The sequence below is a fragment of the Phascolarctos cinereus genome, unplaced genomic scaffold (genome assembly GCF_003287225.1).
Source record: "Phascolarctos cinereus isolate Bilbo 61053 unplaced genomic scaffold, phaCin_HiC Scaffold_4;HRSCAF=312, whole genome shotgun sequence".
In the NCBI taxonomy this organism is placed as follows: Eukaryota; Metazoa; Chordata; class Mammalia; order Diprotodontia; family Phascolarctidae; genus Phascolarctos; species Phascolarctos cinereus.
This window is the reverse complement of record NW_027555847.1, coordinates 600,686,629-600,706,270: the sequence shown is the minus strand read 5'-3', so window position 1 is coordinate 600,706,270 and position 19,642 is coordinate 600,686,629. Positions and strand designations below refer to the sequence as shown.

At 36.8% G+C, this 19,642-nt stretch overlaps 1 protein-coding gene across 4 annotated transcripts in view; it reads right to left on the bottom strand.

Moving 5' to 3' along the window:
- The window catches only part of OXR1 (oxidation resistance 1), a 563,019-nt gene that overhangs the window by 470,881 nt on the left and 72,496 nt on the right, over nucleotides 1-19,642 (bottom strand). For all 4 annotated transcript variants that reach the window (XM_078153702.1, XM_078153703.1, XM_078153704.1 and 1 more), the window contains exon 2: nucleotides 3,441-3,582. In XM_078153702.1, coding sequence (XP_078009828.1) covers nucleotides 3,441-3,463 — 23 coding nt within the window. In that variant the 5' untranslated portion in view covers nucleotides 3,464-3,582. The remainder of the gene's footprint in view (nucleotides 1-3,440; nucleotides 3,583-19,642) is intronic.

Here is a 19,642-nt window from a genome sequence, read left to right as displayed (position 1 = left end):
TATAACTAGCTAACTAGTCCCTCTCAGAGATAGATTAACAAGATAAAAACTTTTACATAACAATAGGAAGAAGCAGTTCATTGATTAACTCAGGGGACCACTGCCTTAACTTAATTTGCCATTTAATTTTATTTTAGGGAACACCTTTTTTCTACTAAATTTTGTACCTGTTCCTGAGAACTAAAAAACTGGAGCTCCCTAAAGTCTTGTCTGCAGTATTTTGGGAGCATGAGACCAGTTAAGGCTTTAATTAAATGTTTATCTTAACATCTGGCTGGGTATGTAATTTGTTTGCATATCATTTATTCCAAAGATCTGATGTCTGAAAGAGGATCCGGTTTTTCTTTGAATAGCTTCTCATTGCATCCCTTCTTTCACTTTGTCTTTTGTCTGACTCCAATTAAAGTATAACATCTCCTCCTCTTCCCCTCCCCCAGTCAAAGAAAGACAGCATAGTCAAGGAATGGTCAGTGTCTCCCTTTCTGGTGATTCTTTCAGACCCTAATGGATCTATGAGGTCATCCACATAAGCATTCCTTCCAATGAGGCCACTCACAACTCCTTCATGACTGTCCATCCTGTATTACTCCCAACATTCTGAGGACCTTATTCAGGTACTCTGGACATTGTATGAATACAAATAGAGAAGGCAAGTAGTCCATTATTTAATTGTCTCTTGCACTCATACAGGACCAGGATATTTTTCTCTTTCTGGTCACAGGATCATAGACTAAGAACTGAAAAGGACCCCCAGAGGTCATGTAATCTACCCCATCCCTATTTTAACAACGACGTAACTGGGGTCCAACAGAGGTTATGTGACTTGCCCAAGTTCACACAGATTATGTTGTAGGGTGGAAGTCATTACTTAAACCCAGGTCCTCTGACTCCAAATACATAGTCATTTCTACTGTACTATACTGCCTCTGCCCATGTCTAATGTGTGCTAATTAGATCTTAGATTCCTCCTCCTTTATATGAATGCTTCTTTAGCATTTTTAGAACAACTCACAGAAATTTCTCAGCCTATAGCTTCTGCTTCAAGGGACCAGCCCCACTCCACTCCTACCACTACACCCCTTTTAGAACATTATTTAGGGGAAAAAAACCATTTAGATACAGCAAGCATTTTCTGAACATTAAAAACCATAGTTTCTTCATATTGGGATATTAAGAGATTGAAATTCTTTGAACAAACTAAAATGAATCACTGAGCCTTGGGGTTGTTTTTGCCAAAATGTAGACCAGAAGGCATTCTGAACTATACAAAAAAGGAAGAGCTTGTGTGTGTGTGTGTGTGTGTGTATGTGTCTTATGGGAGGGGGTGAGGGGAAAAAAGAGCATGAGAAGGCAATCCAAAAAGCTGAATGAAAGAGAACTGATTTTTTTTTTAATGAGGGGAGTGATCATAGAAATTGATTATGGAAATTGTAGCATGAACATGCCTGTTGTTGTACTCAAATTTTATCTTAGTCATGAAACTTATTCAAAGCACATTAAAGCATAAAAAAGCAAGTGAGATATTCATAATTTCAAAGGCTGTTTAGCTTAAAAAAATACAGCCCATTCTCAGTGCGTACCAGAAGCTTTCAGCTCACAACAGAAGAATCTTTCAGATTCCATAATTAGGTTGAGATGTGGATTGGCCAGTAGGCTTTCAATTCCTTCATTTGTTTGTTCTGCTAAGCACATACAACTATCTAGCAGTAGCTTAGTAACTGTGAGAGATGGTACTGCTATGATAGATGTGGTATTACCAATAATATGCTGGAGCAACTTTCCATTTGATGACTATATCCTGGGGGACCAGTGAGTGGTGTATTTGTTAGCTAATGTTGTCACCTTACTCTGTCTATTGTTTGGCATACAGCCAACCTCAAGTTCATAAGAAGCTATAATGGAAAAATCCTGATGCTTACACTTCTACACTCATGCTTAGCTACAAGTTAAAGATGGACCTTAAACTTAATTGTCATAGTGCTATACACTAAAGAGAATAAAAAAAAGAGAAAATGGTTATAGCAGCTCTTTTTGTCATGGCAAAGAACTAGAAACTAAAGGGATGGCCATCATTTGGAGAATGGTTGCACAAATCATGGCATATAAATGTAATAGAATACTACTGTGGGTTAAGAAATAACAAAGTGGATGGTTTCCAAGAACTCTGGAAAGACCTGTATAAACTTGTATAGAATGTAGTAAGCAGATTGAGGAAAACAATTTATACAATAACAGTTTCAGAAGACTTAAGAACTTATCAGTGCAATGACCAATCATGATTCCAAAGAACCCATGATGAAGAATATTACTCCACCTCTTGATAGAGAGGTGATGGACCCAAGATGCAGAATGAAACATATTTTTGGACATGGCTAATGTGGATTTTTTTTGGTGACTATGTACATTTGTTACAAGGGTATTTTTGCTTTTTTTTCTATCTCAGTGGGAGTGGGTGGCAGGCAAGAGAAAAAATAAATGCATGTTACTGAAAAAAAATTAACTAAAAAACCAAATGCTTAATTTTGTCACTTGTCTCTAAGGAGGGTATTGAAATAAACCGAAAACAGTTTTGTGAAGAAAGTACAGCTAAGTCTAGGCCAATGTCTTGTGTTAGTCTGAACATTCATGATTTTCATTCCCAGCACACAAAGATAAGAACAGTGTAGAGTTAAACAGAAACTTCAGGTGGGTAAATGGGAAAACTTTCTAGGTTTTCCTTGATGTTTTTTCTCCATACTCAGCAAGAGTGTATAATTTTTCTAGAGACACTATGAATTCCTAAAATTTTATTCACAAACTCTCTAGAAATCTAATGTAATTAGTTTTATCTGATCGAATATTAATTATTGCTAAATAGTCTATGCTTTAGAATTCTCCATGCCATTCATCCCCAATATCAGCATAGATTACTTGCTTCTACATACCAAACAACTTTAAAAAAAGAACTGAAAGCCTGAGGATAGAAGGCCAGATATCCAAAGGTTTTAAAAAGAATGTTTCCCTGAGTTCTGGTAATTTTCACTTCAGGTTTTTCCATAGAGGTAGGTACAAGGTCTAGATTCAAGAAATGCTCAAATATCTTCTCACTTTGTGGCTTTCAGTTCTGTACTATGTCAGGCTATAAAGTGAAAATAAAGGACATTTAAAGGGGGAAGAAAAGGCTACACTGTTCTTAGTCTTCTCTCCTCCAGAGAAGAGGGCTCAAGCTACAAATGGCACTCAGTATGTACCAGGGAGCTCCCAGCAGATGCCTGGGGCTGGATTGTGCTTGACTGTCATCCTGGAACATTTGCATCTTTTCTTCCCACACTAGCCCAGAAGGCATCGCTTAACATTTCAAGAGAAGGTGTTCTGATTTCCAAGTTCAGTCAACCAAAACCTCACAAAATATTAACATCATACAGTAGTTGCATTCAAGATTTGACAAGCAATCTATTTACCATGACAGATTGGATGCAGACATTGTTGCATACACGTCAGCAGGTCCTTTCCAGTGTCCAAAGTAGGGGATGAAAAGTCAAGATGCCCGGTTGTTGCTCTCTATTTTGTCTCAGGCACTCTTTGCACAATATTTCAGTTGACCTGTATGAAAAATTAATATAATTAAGTTTGAATCACTTAGTACACATAGATTTTCTGAAACTTACATTAATAGGTACTTTGAGGTATGTTGCAAGATAAACAGGACAAAATATCATGATGTTTGGCTATTATTTGCCGTAACATAAAAAAGCATCTTGAACACCGTTTTTTTGTGCATTTTTTAACTGACTATCTCAGATTTAAAACTTTTTAAAAAGTGGCAGTACAACATCTTCACGAGGACAGCCCAGCATAGCCTCTTACTCTATCTTTACATGACAAATCCAAAAGAAATTAGATCAGAGATCTTACCCTGTATACATACAGCAGGCATTCAGAGCATACATGTTGAATGAGCCAAATGAATGGAGTGAATCTCGGGGAACAAATATACTCATTTCCACTATGTATGAGAATTCTATCAAGGAACATTCAATACGTGTCTGTCAATTGACTATTACAACTACTTACCCTGGGAAGTAGTGAACTCCCAATATTTCCAGTTTAACTCTTTGTGAAGGAAGTTAGTTCATATATATCATCCTCAATAACTGTTTATTAAGCCCATGTCACTGTGCCAGTTCCTCAGGAAGTGTGTATTTGCAAGTGGTAAAACTGAGTCAGATTCTTCTCAGTGCTTTGTTGTATGTTAAGAAATTTAGGAGGGACATGTACTCACTCAGGAAGCTGAGTACCTCTTAGGGGCTACCAATAAGTAATAAGTGGGAAGTAGTGTCCATTAAGCTTTTGAATTTGTTCATTTAGTAGATTTATAAAATTAAAACAAATATTTCATTAGCTGTTGGGGACTGTGTCAAATTAACATTTAATTTTGCAGAATTCTGATCTCAACTATGTTCTTCAGCAGAAGAATGTGATACATATAATGAAGTTCGGCCACACCACTTAATAACAGGGTACATCTATAGTCCACAATTCTTTGGGAGTGATTTCACACTAGCTTGGCATGAAACTAAAAAAATATATTTCTTTCCCAGGTCATTTATATGTAATAACTTTCAAGTTAGACATTTACTGGTCCACATTGCATCCCCATCCATATACCTGGAGTTTTTCTTAAGATTATTCCATTAGAGAATTTACTGAAATCATATAACATTTTTATAATGATCTCATCTGAAATCTTAACAGCATCTACTATGTAACTACACGTTTCAGAATTTTAATTGAATGTTTCTATACTGCTATTTGAATATTATGTATTCATATATATCTTGCCTTACCAAAAACATTCTGAGATTTTAAAGGTTAGTGTACCCATCTATAACCCCACCCTTGTGCCAGGGCATATGGCTATGGACATATAATATCCTTGATAAAATTTGAGAAGTTGAACCAATAAGAAAAATGAATTTTGTTAGTCTCTAATTTTTAATATAATCTTGACAAAGGTCTGTTCTATTATTTTTAAACTCATTAAATTCATTCATTAAATTATTATTATATCCTCCATTAACGTACTACTCACATTCATTACCATGGAATGAAGATGACCCTGGGGTCACAAAAGCTGGCCAGATTGAATGAGCAAAAAAGCCTTTGGAACACAGGCATAGAGATAGACTATGTGCCTGCTGTTCAAGAACTAGACTAGATAAGTAAGGAGAGGCTGACTATCTGACATCTGAACACCAGGAGATAATTTTTTTAAACTATGGCAACTTAAGAGATGCTATATATATTCACGTGTATGAAATAATAAATCTTACAACAAATCAATGCATTATCCCTGTAGTGATACAGGGGCTAGTGTTAAGGACTGTATTTGTGATTTCACTGACATAGAGAATTCCCAGCTAAGAAAAATTCCTCTCTCAAAGAAGGTCAGCTCTTTGTCTGCAACTTGTCATCTTAGAGAGTTGCCCAGAGCACTGAGAAATTAACTGACTTGTCCATGGTCAGATATGACACATATATGTGTCAGAGACAGGACTTGAACCCAAATCTTTCTGACTCCTAGGCCACCTCTCTATCTACTGTGCTGTACATATATATACAATACATATATGCATATATGTATGTATACTTTTATATATTATGTGTGTATATGTGCATATATGTATACGTATATAAATATACATGTATATGTGTATATATACATGCGTGTATGTGCACATATGTGTGTATACACACATACATACATATATATACACACACACATATGAAATATACACACACATATGCCTCTTGGTCAAAGTTGAATCTTGGTGTTTAATTTGGTAATTCAGTATTCACATACAAATGTGACACTGGTTTACATACTTGTGAATAGATTGATGGCCTTCCTCCCAAACAACATTACTAATTCAACTCAATATTTATTAACAATCTACTGCAAGCAATAGATGGCAATAGGTATTATGGAAACAAAGATGAATCAATACAGTGTCCCTGACCTCAAAAAGCTTAAAATCCAGTTGGGAGGATAAGATAACTCTGAATATTACTATGATATGAGAACATGTTAAGTGCCCAAAAATAGTCCTGAGTGATATGAAATATTTAAGGAGGAAGAAATCAAATCTCACAGCTAGTAAAATCAGAGAAGCCTTAAAGGAAGGTTTTAAACTGAGCCCTAGAGGAAGAGAAAGATTTCTTAGGGAAGGCTATGCATTGCAGACATAGGGAATAGGTAGCACAAAATCATGGGACAGCTAGTGTTGTGGCTTAAGTAGAAGTGATAGGAAATAAGGTGAGCAGAGTAGTTGGGGCAAGACTGTAGAGAATTCTGAATGTCAGAAGTTTGCACTTTATTGTTTAAGAATGGAAAGCCACTGAAGGCTTTCAACCATGAGAGGGATGTGGGAAGTGCCTGAGCCTGTACATGAATCCTAAGCCAATGAAATGAAAGATTGGAAAGCAATAGGAAGTTTATTAAAATGGTCCAGATTAGAGACAAACTCTTCCGAAGTTTTTCCATTTCTGTCCCTAGTATTACAGGTCTCCCAGTTTCATATCCTCAGGGCAATCCTAATCTCCCTAACCCTATATATTTAAGCAGGTGCCAAACCCTGCTGTTTCCACCTCCTCAACATTTTTCATCTCTGACGCCTTTCCTCTACTCACACAGTCACCACCTTAGTACAGGCTTTCATCAATATTTACATAGACTACTACTGTCTTGACTTCCTACTTGGTTTTCCCATTCCAGTCTATACTCCACACAGCTACTGAAGTAATGACCCTTGAGTGCAGATGTGACCCCTACTCAATTAACTACAGTAGCTCCCTATTATCTCAATGCTAAAATATAAATTTCTCTGTTTATCTTTTAAAGACCTTTACAAACTAGCTCCAACATACTATTTTTTGGGGGGAGAGAGCTATCAGGGTTAAGTGACCTAAGGTCAGAGTCACACAGCTAATGGATGTCTGAGACTGGATGTGAATTCAGGCCCTCTTGACTCCAGGGGTGGTACTCAATACCCTGTACCACCTAGCTGCCCTTCCAACCTACTATTCCAGCCTTAGTATATACTGCTATCCATTCCACAATTAGCCTAGCCTTGCTGGCTTCTCTCTGTTCCTCACACAGGACAGCTATCTCCGTGTCTCTACCTAGAATATATTCCTTCCCTCTGCTTCAAGGAATCCCTTTCTTCTTCAAGATGAGCTCAAGCATCACCTTCTCTACCAATCCTTTCCAAATCCCCTTAAATGTTAGTACCAATTATCATATTTAACTGCCTTGTATGAATTTGGATTTATTCTCTTTATGCTTATACTGTATAAACTTACAGATGTATGTTATCTCCCTGTTCTAACGTAAGATACTTGAGAACAGGGAATTTTTTCACTTTTGTCATAGGACCAGCACATGATAAGTTCTTAATAAAGGCCTGTGGATTGATGGATTGATCAATAAGAAGGACATGAACTAGGGAGGCTTTACTAAGAGTAGAAAGCAAAGCTACTGATAGATTTCAGGCGATTAGGGTTGGTAAGGCACTAAAAATGACAAGATAATGCTGATTTCAAGCCTGAGTTGTTGGGAAAATGGTGGTGCCTTCAACAGAAATAGGGCATCTAAGTAGAATTTCAATGTTGCATCAGTACTGATGATGAATGAAAATGACTAGAATATCTGGACTTTTAATCCAATTTTTAGGAGGTCCATCAAAGCCAGAAGGCATGCAATGTATGTCTACATACATACATACATGCATACATATAACATACATTGAACCCGAAAGATCTAGATTCAAGTTCTACCTCTCTGCGTTTGTATATTTATAGCTATATTATATTAATTATATCATATTATATTAATCTCTATAGATATGATAAATATAGGTAGTGATAAAGTTATCGATATAAATAGCTTGTTGCTTTGTTTGTGCATGAGTGTGCATGAGTGCATAAACATGACCTCCCTATAAGCCAGGGTGCTAATTTTACCTTAAACTACATTCTCCAAAATTTCCAGGCTAGTTAATCCAAGTTTGCAAAGATCATTTCTCTGGGCTTCACTTTCCTCATCTGTCAAATGGGAGGGGTTGTGTTTGATGAACTCCTCAGTCCCTTCCAGCTATGAATCTATGTTCCTCCTAACAAAGTTTTTTCTTAGGCCCTGATATTTCTTGAGAAACTGACTTTCCTGGCCTTCAGTATCCCCTTTCCCTCTCCACCACCCCTTTAAAAAAGTTTCTGTATAACTTCTATTTGATTTCTGGACATATTTCCTTTATGGCATACAGCCACACTACTAATCCTAGCAAGATAAACTCATGGAGCCATTTTTTCCCAGTAACTTGTGTATACACAGACTGATGGAGGTAGGCTTTAATTAAGGATTTAAACTTGGATTAAAGGCTATTCATTTTTCTGCATTCTTCCCTCTCTCTCTTCCTCACCCTCTCTTCCTTCACCCATTGCCTTGCCTTCTTATCTCTGAAATATTTCCTGTACATTTGAAGTTCATGTGTCTTCAGCTGATTATTGGTGGAGATCGACAGTACTTTGTAACAGATCTAAATCAATCATTACAGGGAAAGTAACTGGGTTACCTGGGGAGTAGATACCAGCCTCTTTTCCAAATATATGACTTTTCTCATACTTATTTAGACACTAATATCTTGTTTAGACTTCACCTTCATAATAGTGGACTACTTACTTCTGTTACTTTGGGTTTGGACCTTCTTTAGGAAACAGGTTTAAGCCTATCTCCAACTCTAGTTCTTGACCTTGAATCTGACAAAGTCCCTAAAAGGATAAACAACTATCTTTCATGAATGATTTAGATAAAGGCTAGGTGGGGGGGGGAGATTGGGGAGGGGGTAGGGCAAGGGAGCAGGACAAATGTTCAGCCCAGACCTTTTCCCTGCGCTATGACTGCACCCTGGATATGCCAGGCTAAAATGACTCTTTGAACTGGCTTAAGAATTTCTGTGTATTCGGCCTTCAGATGAGCACACATTGTGTGTCACCTTGGATACCAGCTAATGTAAGGCTTGATGTGTCTTTCTCTGTACCATAGCTGTCATCTTCCTTGTGTTAAAGCCATTCCAAGAGAGCTATTAGTATTCTATTGAACACATCAGGAATTGCTAGAGGCATTTATAATAGTGTCTTGACTGCTTTTTTGATTACTGAAAGCACCTACTTCAGAAATACTCCCTCTGTTCAAATTTCTTCAATCACTTTTATAGCAACCAAAGAAACAGGAGATTACACCTTATAGGGGTTTCTGCATATTCATTCAATATTTAATGAAAAAAATAATTTCAAAACATGTGAGTGTTTAGATTTCATCTTGTTTTCCCCTCAAACAATCTAAGACTTCCTCAGAAATTGCTAAGCAGTGTCCTGAGAAACTTTATTCTTTATTAAAGAAAAGTAAATCAAATTTTCTATCCAGGAGGAAGCATGATACAGTGGAAAGAGGTTCTGAAGTCAGATGACTTAGGTTCAAATCCCATCTCTAGTGCTTACTATTAAGCAAGTCACTTTAACTTTTGGGATTCCAGTTCGATTATTTTTAAAATGAGGTGGACTAGCCTAGAAGACCTCTGCAGTCCCTTCCACCTCTAGATCCATGATATTAAATATGACATTTTATAAGTTTACAGTTAATCCTGAAATTGCCTGTTAACAGATTTTCACTCAGCCCTCAATAGCAATATTTCTTCTTAAAGCTGTCCAAACAAAACAGTTCAGAGCCTTTTCTTTCTTTTTTTTTTTTTAAAGCATGCATTTCTAGAAAATAAAGTGATTAATGATCCCATTTAGGGATTTTTTGGCAAAAATGCTGGAGTGGTTTGCCATTTCCTTCTCCAGTGCATTTTACAGATAGCGAACAGAGGTAAACAGGGGTTAAGCAATTTATCCAGGGTCAAATAGCTAGTAAGTGTCTGAGGCCACATTTGAACTCAGATCCTCCTGACTCCAGACCCCATGCTCTATCCACTCCACCACCTAGTTCCAGTAGCCATCTAGTATAATCTATATCTGAAAGGAATTCCTACTATAACTCATAACTGCATGTGAGCATACAGCCTCTAGTTTTTTTTTTAATTATGTTTACTCATTTTTTAACATTCATTTTTATATTTTGAGTTCCAAATTCTTTTCTCCCTCTACTCCACCCACTGAGAAGGAAAGAAATGTGATACTCATTATATGTGATCCAACCTCTATTTGAAGATGTTCAGTAAGGCGGAGCCCACATCCAAGGCAGCCCATTGCCTTTCTGGACATTTCGAATTTTTGGAAGTTTGTCCTGACGTCAAGTCTAAATTTGCTTCTTTACAACTTCTGCCTACTGCTCCTGGTTCTGCCTCTGGGGACAAATAGAACATATTGAATCCCTCCTCTATAAAGCATCCTTTAAATACTTGAAGAGTTATATGAGTTTTTTCTTCTCCAGGCTAAACATTCCCAGTTCTTTGAGCCACTCTTCATATGGAATGAACTCAAGGTCCTTTGTCATCCTGGTTACCATCTTCTGAATACTCTCCATGTTTTCAAAGCCTTTCTTAAATGATGACACCCAGAACTAAATGTATTACTCCAGAGGCCATCTGATGAGGACCAACAGTTCCATCACTTTTCTATTCCTGGAAGTTTTGCCTCTCTTAAAGCAATCCATTGTTTCAGGCATTTTTAGCAGGCATAGATGAAAGGAAATAATATTTGCATAACAAATGTGAATAAGATGTCCATAGGCAACAGCTTTTTTTTTCTATTCAAGTAATATTAGAAAGAAGTGTTGAATTAATTTAATTTTTCCTCCTTTTAAAGGTATGTCTTCAGTGAATAAGAGAAAAATAACATTTTTCCCTAAGAGAGCCTTTGATTTTCACTTTGCTTGCATAGATGTACTTAATTATCACTTTTTATTAGACTGCCATCAAATAGTCACACAAGACATACTATGTTACAGTTAGAATCTTTTCCATTGAAGCAAAACAAAAAGGAATTTAAAATGCTGTAGACCACTGTAGAGATGACACCCTGTTCATAGTGAGACCTTAAAAAAGTGCTGAATTTTGTTGGACTCAAATACCACCTCCTCCACAAAGCCCTCCCTGATCATTCTCTTCCCCATCCCCTAGCCCAACACACATGTATGTATGTGCATGTACACACACACACATAAAATCTGTAATAACCTTCAGCTCTTCTGTGCCCATTATAGGTGTGTCATATATGTATGTTGAAGACTAAAAAAAAAATAAGTAAATATGTTCAATGAGGAAGAAGAATCAAATTCATGAAATATATTTATGCTTGTACTTTAATTGCAAAGACATGATATTTCTCAAATCATACTTTATGATGTAGAACTATATCCTCACAAAACCCTGGACTCAGCTAGTCTGTCTAGTGTGAAATTCAAAGACGTATGTGAAATGAAAACACAACTTCATTGAAAAGTCATTAATGTCCTTTAATCCTAAAATGGACTTTAGCCTAAAGACAGATTGGTTCAGCATGGCTTTCAAATTACTCTTTGTACTCTATCCAAGAATCAAATGAGATCCTGTACGTAAAAACCCTTTGCCAAGTGTAGAGTGTTGTGCAACCAGAAAGTACTATCATTACCACTTAAGTGGTAAACTCATTGCTTAGGGAGGTTAGTAAATTTTGCCAGGTCATCAAGGTGCCATTAGAAGTCAGACTATTATGGGGTATGATTTGAAGTGGAAAGGGTAAAGAGGAGAGGAATCCTTGATGTCCAAACCTCTCCTAATGGCCTGCCATTATCATTCAAGACTCACGTTTTGTGTTAATGTTTTATGTTTAAATAACTTCATAGAATAAACACATTAAGTCATGATTTGACTAAGACAGAGTAGGTAAAGAAGTAGTCCAGATTATCAGATATGGTTATGGAGAGTAGGTTTAGGAGGTTATTTTTGGTACCAAAAACCTGGAGAAAGGTATTAAAAGGAGAAATGGGAGGCCTCAAAAATTAAGTTATCTCAATTTGGTTAGGCCCAGCCCCAGTAACAATGACTTTTTTTCTTTCATTGGTGGGTATACTTCTTCCCCTGGTACACAGTACAACCCATTTGTATACCTTCACATCCTGTGTAATTCTTGCCCATAGCTTTTTGAAAATCCTCCCCATGAGATCTACTCTGATGTGCCAAATAATCTTTCTTTGATTCTTTTAAATATCTTGGGGATAGCAGTCCTTCTGTGTTCTTTCATTCTTACCAGGTCAATCAATTTTACAAAAGTTTGTTGTTCAATACATGTGTGCTTCCCTCTTTTTACAGTTATAATTGCCCTCAAAAATACTTTTATGACACATCTCTAAGACATTATCAATTAATTAATCAACAACCATTTATCAAATGCCTACTTTATTTGAGGCCCCATTGCTGGGTATGGTGAGAAAAATAAGCAGTCCATACCCTTAAGGAACTTATATTTTATTGAGGGAAACATGCATACTTATAAGTATATGCAAAATAAATAACAGGTATGAGTAGCCAGAGGGATCAGGAAAGGTATCACATTTTAAGGGGCATTTGAGCTCAGCTCTATTTTTGCCTACACCAAATTTTGTCTTTCCATTGCCCTTCTTGAATAACTTATAGATGCACCTTTGAGCGTCACTAGGAGAATATTGGTTTTAAAGAGATGTCTTTCACAGGAAGCACTGCATCTTTTCCCAGATGCAATTCAGCATAATCTTCTCCAGCTACAGATTTGGGGCCCAGCTCCCTGCCTATCTACAGCGTCTGTCCAATGTCAGAACTACAGCTATATTCATCTCAGGCATCTCATCTTTCTTGATGGCATTCAGATAGAAATTGTCTGAGTACAAATCACTATCCTGCTATTATACTCCTATGCTTAATACTCTGCTGAATATTGTGCTGGTGGACAAAATTGCTTTTGGTAATTGAATAAAAGTATTGTGATTGAATCTCATTTTCTGCAGACTTGCCAAAAGCATCTTTAAAGCAACTCTAATAGCACACGGGATGATAGTGCTGGTACGCACCTCATCCTTTTTCTACATGGCTTTAATTGCTTCCTCTAAGTTTTGGACATTTTGAAATCTTTTCATTTCATTTTGGAGAGTGGAAGAATTTGTCACGATGACATGTATTTAAAATGTTTTTCTTAACTTTCTACCTATAATGACTAATTGGTTTTAATTATATTTGCTCAATTCTAAACTCCGAACTCTCTTCTCTGTCCAACTACTGTTGAACTTGCCACCTCTCTCCCAGACATCCAGGCTTGCATCCTCAACTCCCAACTAGTACTTATCCTGCATATCCAGCCTGTGGCCAATCCAGTAGTTTCTACCTTCACAATATCTCTCAAATATGTCCCCTTCTCACCCACACAGTTGCAATCCTGAGGCAGGCCTTCATCAACTCAATCCCTGGACTATTGCAATAGCCATTGAGTTGGCTCCATGCCTCAAATCTCTAGTATTACAATATCAACTTTTCTGGAAAGTAGAGATTTAACTGGGTTGGAGGACTCTCCAACTTCCATAAAAGAACAATATGAGACACTGCCTACAAGACACTGCAATCAGGTGTTGGAATCTGTATATTCACAACTTAAAGTGAAGGACTACTGATCATTTTTAACCAGTGGAATTTGTCCCAAAGGAATGGGATAAAATAAGCTAGAACTTTATGACTCCTATAGTCTGAAAAGGTATCAGCCCTTCTAAAAAGAAAACCAAAACAAAACAACTGGTCTGCTTGTATCTTCTCAAATCGATTCCCTATTCACTGCATAAAAGAAAAACTCACAATTCCTGTTCTATTATTGCAAAGTTAGCTCATGTTACGTCACCTATTTTAATAGGTTGCAAGGATGGACTGTTTGTGAAAATGTGATTTATGGTGTTATTTGTACTCTGTAGTTTATCATCTCAGCCACTTTCAAAATCATAATTACCTTGATATTTATAGTTTGATTCAATGCTAGCCACAAACATATCAACTAGGAAATAATTTTATTATTTCTAGGATACTTCTAAGGTACTATAATTGTGATGAACTTGCCAAAGAACATGCATAATTTAATTCTGTAAAGTGCTTCAGAGCCAAAAAAAATAGGGGATAGGGACAAGACCTGTGATTTCATTGCTATGGAGAAATGCCAGGGGTGGAAGCTCCCTCTACCAATGTAGGTCTCCATCTTCTCTTCAACTTAAAATCATAGAGAATTACTTAGGGCACTGAGGTTAAGAGATTTGCCCAGAATCACTCAGCTAGTACGTGTCAAGAGTCAGGACTTCTGGCCCTGCAGCCAGCCCTTTATCTACTACATCAAGCTGCCAAGATAACAGAAAATAAAAATAACCATCATTTAATTTATTTAAAAGACTACTGAAAAGCTCTCATTTTAAATAGATAAGTAAAAAGGAGGATCCAGTTTGAGTTATAGTAAGTTAGTTAATTTAAAACATTTTGATTGAATTCTTCCATTCTCATCTTAATTTGATGCTTTATTATGTCATGGAGGTGATCCAGGGTTCTCAAAGCCTTTACCATTGGAACTCTTCCAGGTTCTATAAAACTTGAAAGATAATCTGTGGCCTAGTGATGGCCTGTCCAAGGACTGGCCCAAGTTAAAGGTGGAAGGCTTGTTCCCAGATTGGCTTCAGGATGGTTTTTTTTTTTTTTGGTGCCATGACAACTCTCAAAAACTTTCTAAGTTATAGAGGGGTTTCAATCTGTTCTTGTGGAGGTAAGTGTATCCAATTGTCATAAAGTTAGGCAAAATACCTCAGAGTGGTCCACACTATTGAAATTACAGATCCTTGAGGTACATACATAAATTACAAAACTAGGATATATCACAATTTTTATTTCATTCTTGGAAAAGATGTTCTTCTAAGGGAGATTCAGCTTCTTAAAATTCCTTCATATCACGTTTCATTTTTTCTCTGGTCACATTTATTTTTTGGATGCTGAAAATCAAGTGAATTAAGATTAAGATGAGATAATAGAATGATAACAACAACAATGCTCCTTTTCACATGGTCAGATTCAATTCTACAATTATTGATTAAATGCATCTTCCTATGTGTAAGGCACTGTGTGATCATATGAAAAACACTGTGGATATAAAGATTAAGAACAAAGAATCTTGATTAAAAAAGAAACAGGGAATGTCTACCATGAAGAAAGATGATGGCATTCTAGGAGATGTAGTAGTGGTGGGCCTGGAGTCAGAAAGACCTGAGTTCAAATCTGGACTCCAACACTAACTAGCTGTGTGACCCTGGGCAAGTCAGGTAACCTCTATATGCCTCAATTTCCTGATATGTAAAATAGAGATAGTAATAGCACCTGCCTCTCAGGGTTATTGTGAGGATCAAAATACATAATTGCAAAGTGCTTAGTACATTGTCTAGCACATAGTAAGCACTATATAAGTCTTAGCTATTCTTATTATTAATGTTAGCTATTATTTTTAAATACTTAAAAGAAAGTCACATAGATGAGAAATTACACTTATTCTATTTGGTTCCATGGGGAAGAACTAGGAACTATAACAAGCAGAAAAGTGACAAATTTAAGTTTGACATCAGGAAAATCTTCCTCACAATTACAGCTCTCCTAAAGTGGAATGAACAGTATGCCTTGGGAAGTAGTAGGTTCTTCTTCCCTGGAGATCTTCAAACCAAAGCTGGATCACCATTTCCTGTTGCATTTCAATGGGGATTCTTCTTGGACTTTGGACTGGATGAGATTAGACCAAGGTTCCTTCCCATTCTAAGGCTCTGTGAGAATCACTCTGCAGGTATTCTCTTTAATATGATTTGTCCTGGAATGTAGTTTTTGGTACAACTAGGTGCAGTGGATTGAGCCTTGGACTTGGAAACTGTGAGTTCGAGGGTGGTTTCAGATATTCAGTAGCCACTTGACCATGGACAAGTTACTTAATCCCTTTCTACCTCAATTTCCTCATGTATTTCCTAAGGCTGTTGTGAGAATCAAATAAGATTATGACTTCAAAGCACTTGGCAAACATTTAAGTATTATATAGATGCTGGTGTAATTATTATTATTATCCAAATGAGAAAGACAAAACTTTATTAATTTAGTCATTCCATAGAGACTTTATCTTAAAGCTGAAAGTACAGAACCACAATAATACTGAAGTCAAAGAAATCACTTCATTAGATTTGGTGCCTTTATATACCCATAAACACAGATCTTTGCTTTAGGATATACAGATAAAGATACATGAATAATTTTAAAAGTTAAATACTGAACAAAAAATATCTATCAATCACTCAGTTTTTATTAAGCACCTACTACATGCCAGGCAGTGCACTAATGTATATTTTTATCACTACTGGTTATTTGCATTTCAGGTTTGCTCTATTGCCTGGGCTCTTTGTTTCTTGAACACCTGGGGAGAAAGTAAATGTTCCATCAGAGGAAGAGGTTCTCCTTTTGTTGTGGTGTTAAGGTGTGTTGCAGGGTTGTCTCAAAAGAATTCAGGCTCAGACCCTCTCTAACCCAAGCAAAGGCATTTATTGAGAATTATGCTTTTCAGCAGTGGGCTAGGCTCCTTAGAGTTTAGCAAAGCAAGACAGGGATTTTTATAGGGCAAATAATGTCATTAGCATAACAGAATACATGCATATTAAAATATAGGAGGGATTTGCTAATATGGGAAAGGGTCCTAGCCATGGTGGAACTACTTATGTGTCTATCCAGAATGCATATAGAAAAGCCCACTGCGAGAGGTGTTAATGTATGATAATGATATTATAATAAGCTTCTCTACAGCGTTAAGTTCACTTAAACGACAGTTTTTTCTATTACTGCGCAGGTGTCTACCTAGGGAAAGTCCCTTCTGTGATTTAGTGGTCAAACATCCTGCTCAGCATCCTGTTGGTGCTGTTTTGTTATCGGCTGGCTATTGTGGTCTTATCTAAAACTAGATGGATGCCGTTGAGTTTGTGGACATGCCTGCTGTTCTGGTGAGGCATATGTTAAAGTTGGAATATTGGGGCTGGGGCAACGGCTAGATTCCACCAATTTGTTTGTTTAATATGATTTTATTAATGCTTTAAAAAAAATCAAGGTTAGTTCTCAAAGATCACTCCCCCATACATATGTACATACATACACATACTGAACTTTTTTTTGAAATAAATACGTAAGCTCCAACAAAACAATCCAACACAATGGTTTGTATACCTCATTCTGCACCTCTAGCCTACCACCTACTTTACCATCAGTCCTCTTAAGTAATTCCTAATGACTGTATCTGAGACAGTTGTGAAGTCTTTCAAAGTTTTTTCTCTTCACTCTTCTGAAATGAATGTTGCTTTTATTTTTTAAAAAATATGAGAAAAACCAATGGCAAAGAAAGTAATCCAAGATACTTAAGCCTTTTGGTTGAAATACAAAAATCTTGCCATGAAGCTCATTAGTTAAATAGGAACAAAAAGCAATTCAGAGAGAGGTATTTAGCTGGGAATATTTTCAGTTGGACAGTTTGGAAAACTGCTTTTGCAAAACTTGCATGAGCCCATGGCATGAATTATGCATCACATCAGAATCTCATTTGGTAAGCACACTGACCTCTTGCTATTTCCAGGCTGGTATCCATTGCACACTCAATTAATCAGCAGAGAAATTAGCATGGTAGGTAACAGATGATATTAGAATGAGAGACAACAAGGTGAAAATACTTAACAGCTTTAACATCTAAAAGCATGGAATCCTGTTTTAAATGAAAATGAAACAGAGGGGGGCTTCCCTTTTATTGGTTTAAAGATTTCAGATTAAGCTCTCTATAAAAGAAAAGAGGGATCTCTTTCTAGTTCAAACTATAATAGGGATGGGGAATTAAACTGCCTTTTCCCTCAATTTTTATTCTACTAAAAAAGGCTGGTTGAAATAAAAAATGATTCAATCAACACAAACCATGCATGTAAATTGAGTATTGCAGTCCTTAGAAATAAACAAACCTAGAAATCAGTCAGAGTCCTGACAACATAATGTCAAGGAGCAACTTAATCTCAGATTCATAGCTGGGTCTTGTTCAGCATGGTTGAAAAATAACATATGCATTATACTGCTCTCGTTTTGTTGGAATTGATTATTTATTTTATAGGGAGTCATTTAATAGCTTCTCATAAATAAAACAATTTGTTTTGGTAGTTTTCCATATACACTGCATGCTTCCATTTTTTTTTAAAGCAACTAATAACAGGAAATTGGAAAGAAATTCCTTCTCAGGAAGGCTGAAAACATCCATCATTACTTTCTTACTAAAATGGTTCTGTGATCTCATCCATGGAGGTACTCTGTCTACCAGTTTAAATTATAACATAATCCTGCCTTCTTGTCCTGTGTGACTCTTGACCATATCTTCCCACACATATTCTCTAGATTTTTCTACGCAGAGGGCTAAAGGGGATCTTCTGATTCTCTCAATGTTTCACGGATACTAATGTAGCACTTTGTTGTTCTTCAGTCATTTCAGTTTCAGTTCTGTTGGGTTCTTTGTGACCCCATTTAGAGCTTCTTGGCCTAAAGCAGTTTTGCCATTTCCCTCTCCAGCTCATTTTACAGATGAGGAACTCAGATAAACAGGACTAAATGATTTGCCCAGGGTCATATAGCTAGTAAGGGACTGAGGCCAGATTTGAACTCAGGAAGACTCATCTTCCTGACTTTAAGCCTGGTACTCTATCCACTGAACTATCGAGCTGCCGCCCACCCCCCAGAGGAGTACTAGTGTTATCCATTTATTCTTCTTTCCAATAATATCCTTCCTTGCCACTTCATGGCTAGCCCACTTCCTTTTATAATGCAAGCCATCTTCAGTAATATGCTGTGGAAATTACACATATGCTATCTTTCTATTGCCTTTTGGGGCATCTAAAACATCAATTCTTCAGGGCTCATAGCATTTTGTGATTTTCTAGTGCATTTTCTTTCTAAAAAAACAAAGCTTTTATGGATAATGTAATGCTAGTGCCTTTCCTCTCTTAATGACCTCCAACCTATCCTATAAGGGGCAGCTAGGTGACAGTGGAGATTCATCTTCCTGAGTTCAAATTTGGCCTCAGACACTTATTAGCTGTGTGACCCTGGGTAAGTCACTTAACCTGTTTGCCTCATTTTCCTCATCTGTAAAATGAGCTGGGGAAGAAAAAGGCAAACCATTCCAGTATCTTTGCCAAGAAAACCCCAAGTGGGATCATAAACAGTCAGATACAACTGAATACAACTCAACAACAACATCCTATATTTGGCTTGTTTGTACTGTGAGTTCCTTATGAGCAATAACTTTTCCCCCCTTCTCTGTATCCTCAGCACTTAGCACAGGCATATAGAATAGATAATGATTGATTGAAAATCAGGGGATCTTTGAGCTTTTTTTTTTTACTTGTTTGGTGAAGCCTCTGAACCTCATTCTAGTCATCACCCTTGGAAATTATACCAAAGGGCTCCCAAAGAAATTACTGACTGTATACTTATGTAAAAGTATTTGCACGTAATGCCTTTTACTTGTAATATCCAAGGCCAAGCCTCAGTTTATAAATCATTTGAGACTTCTTATGAGGGAGCTACCTGGTACA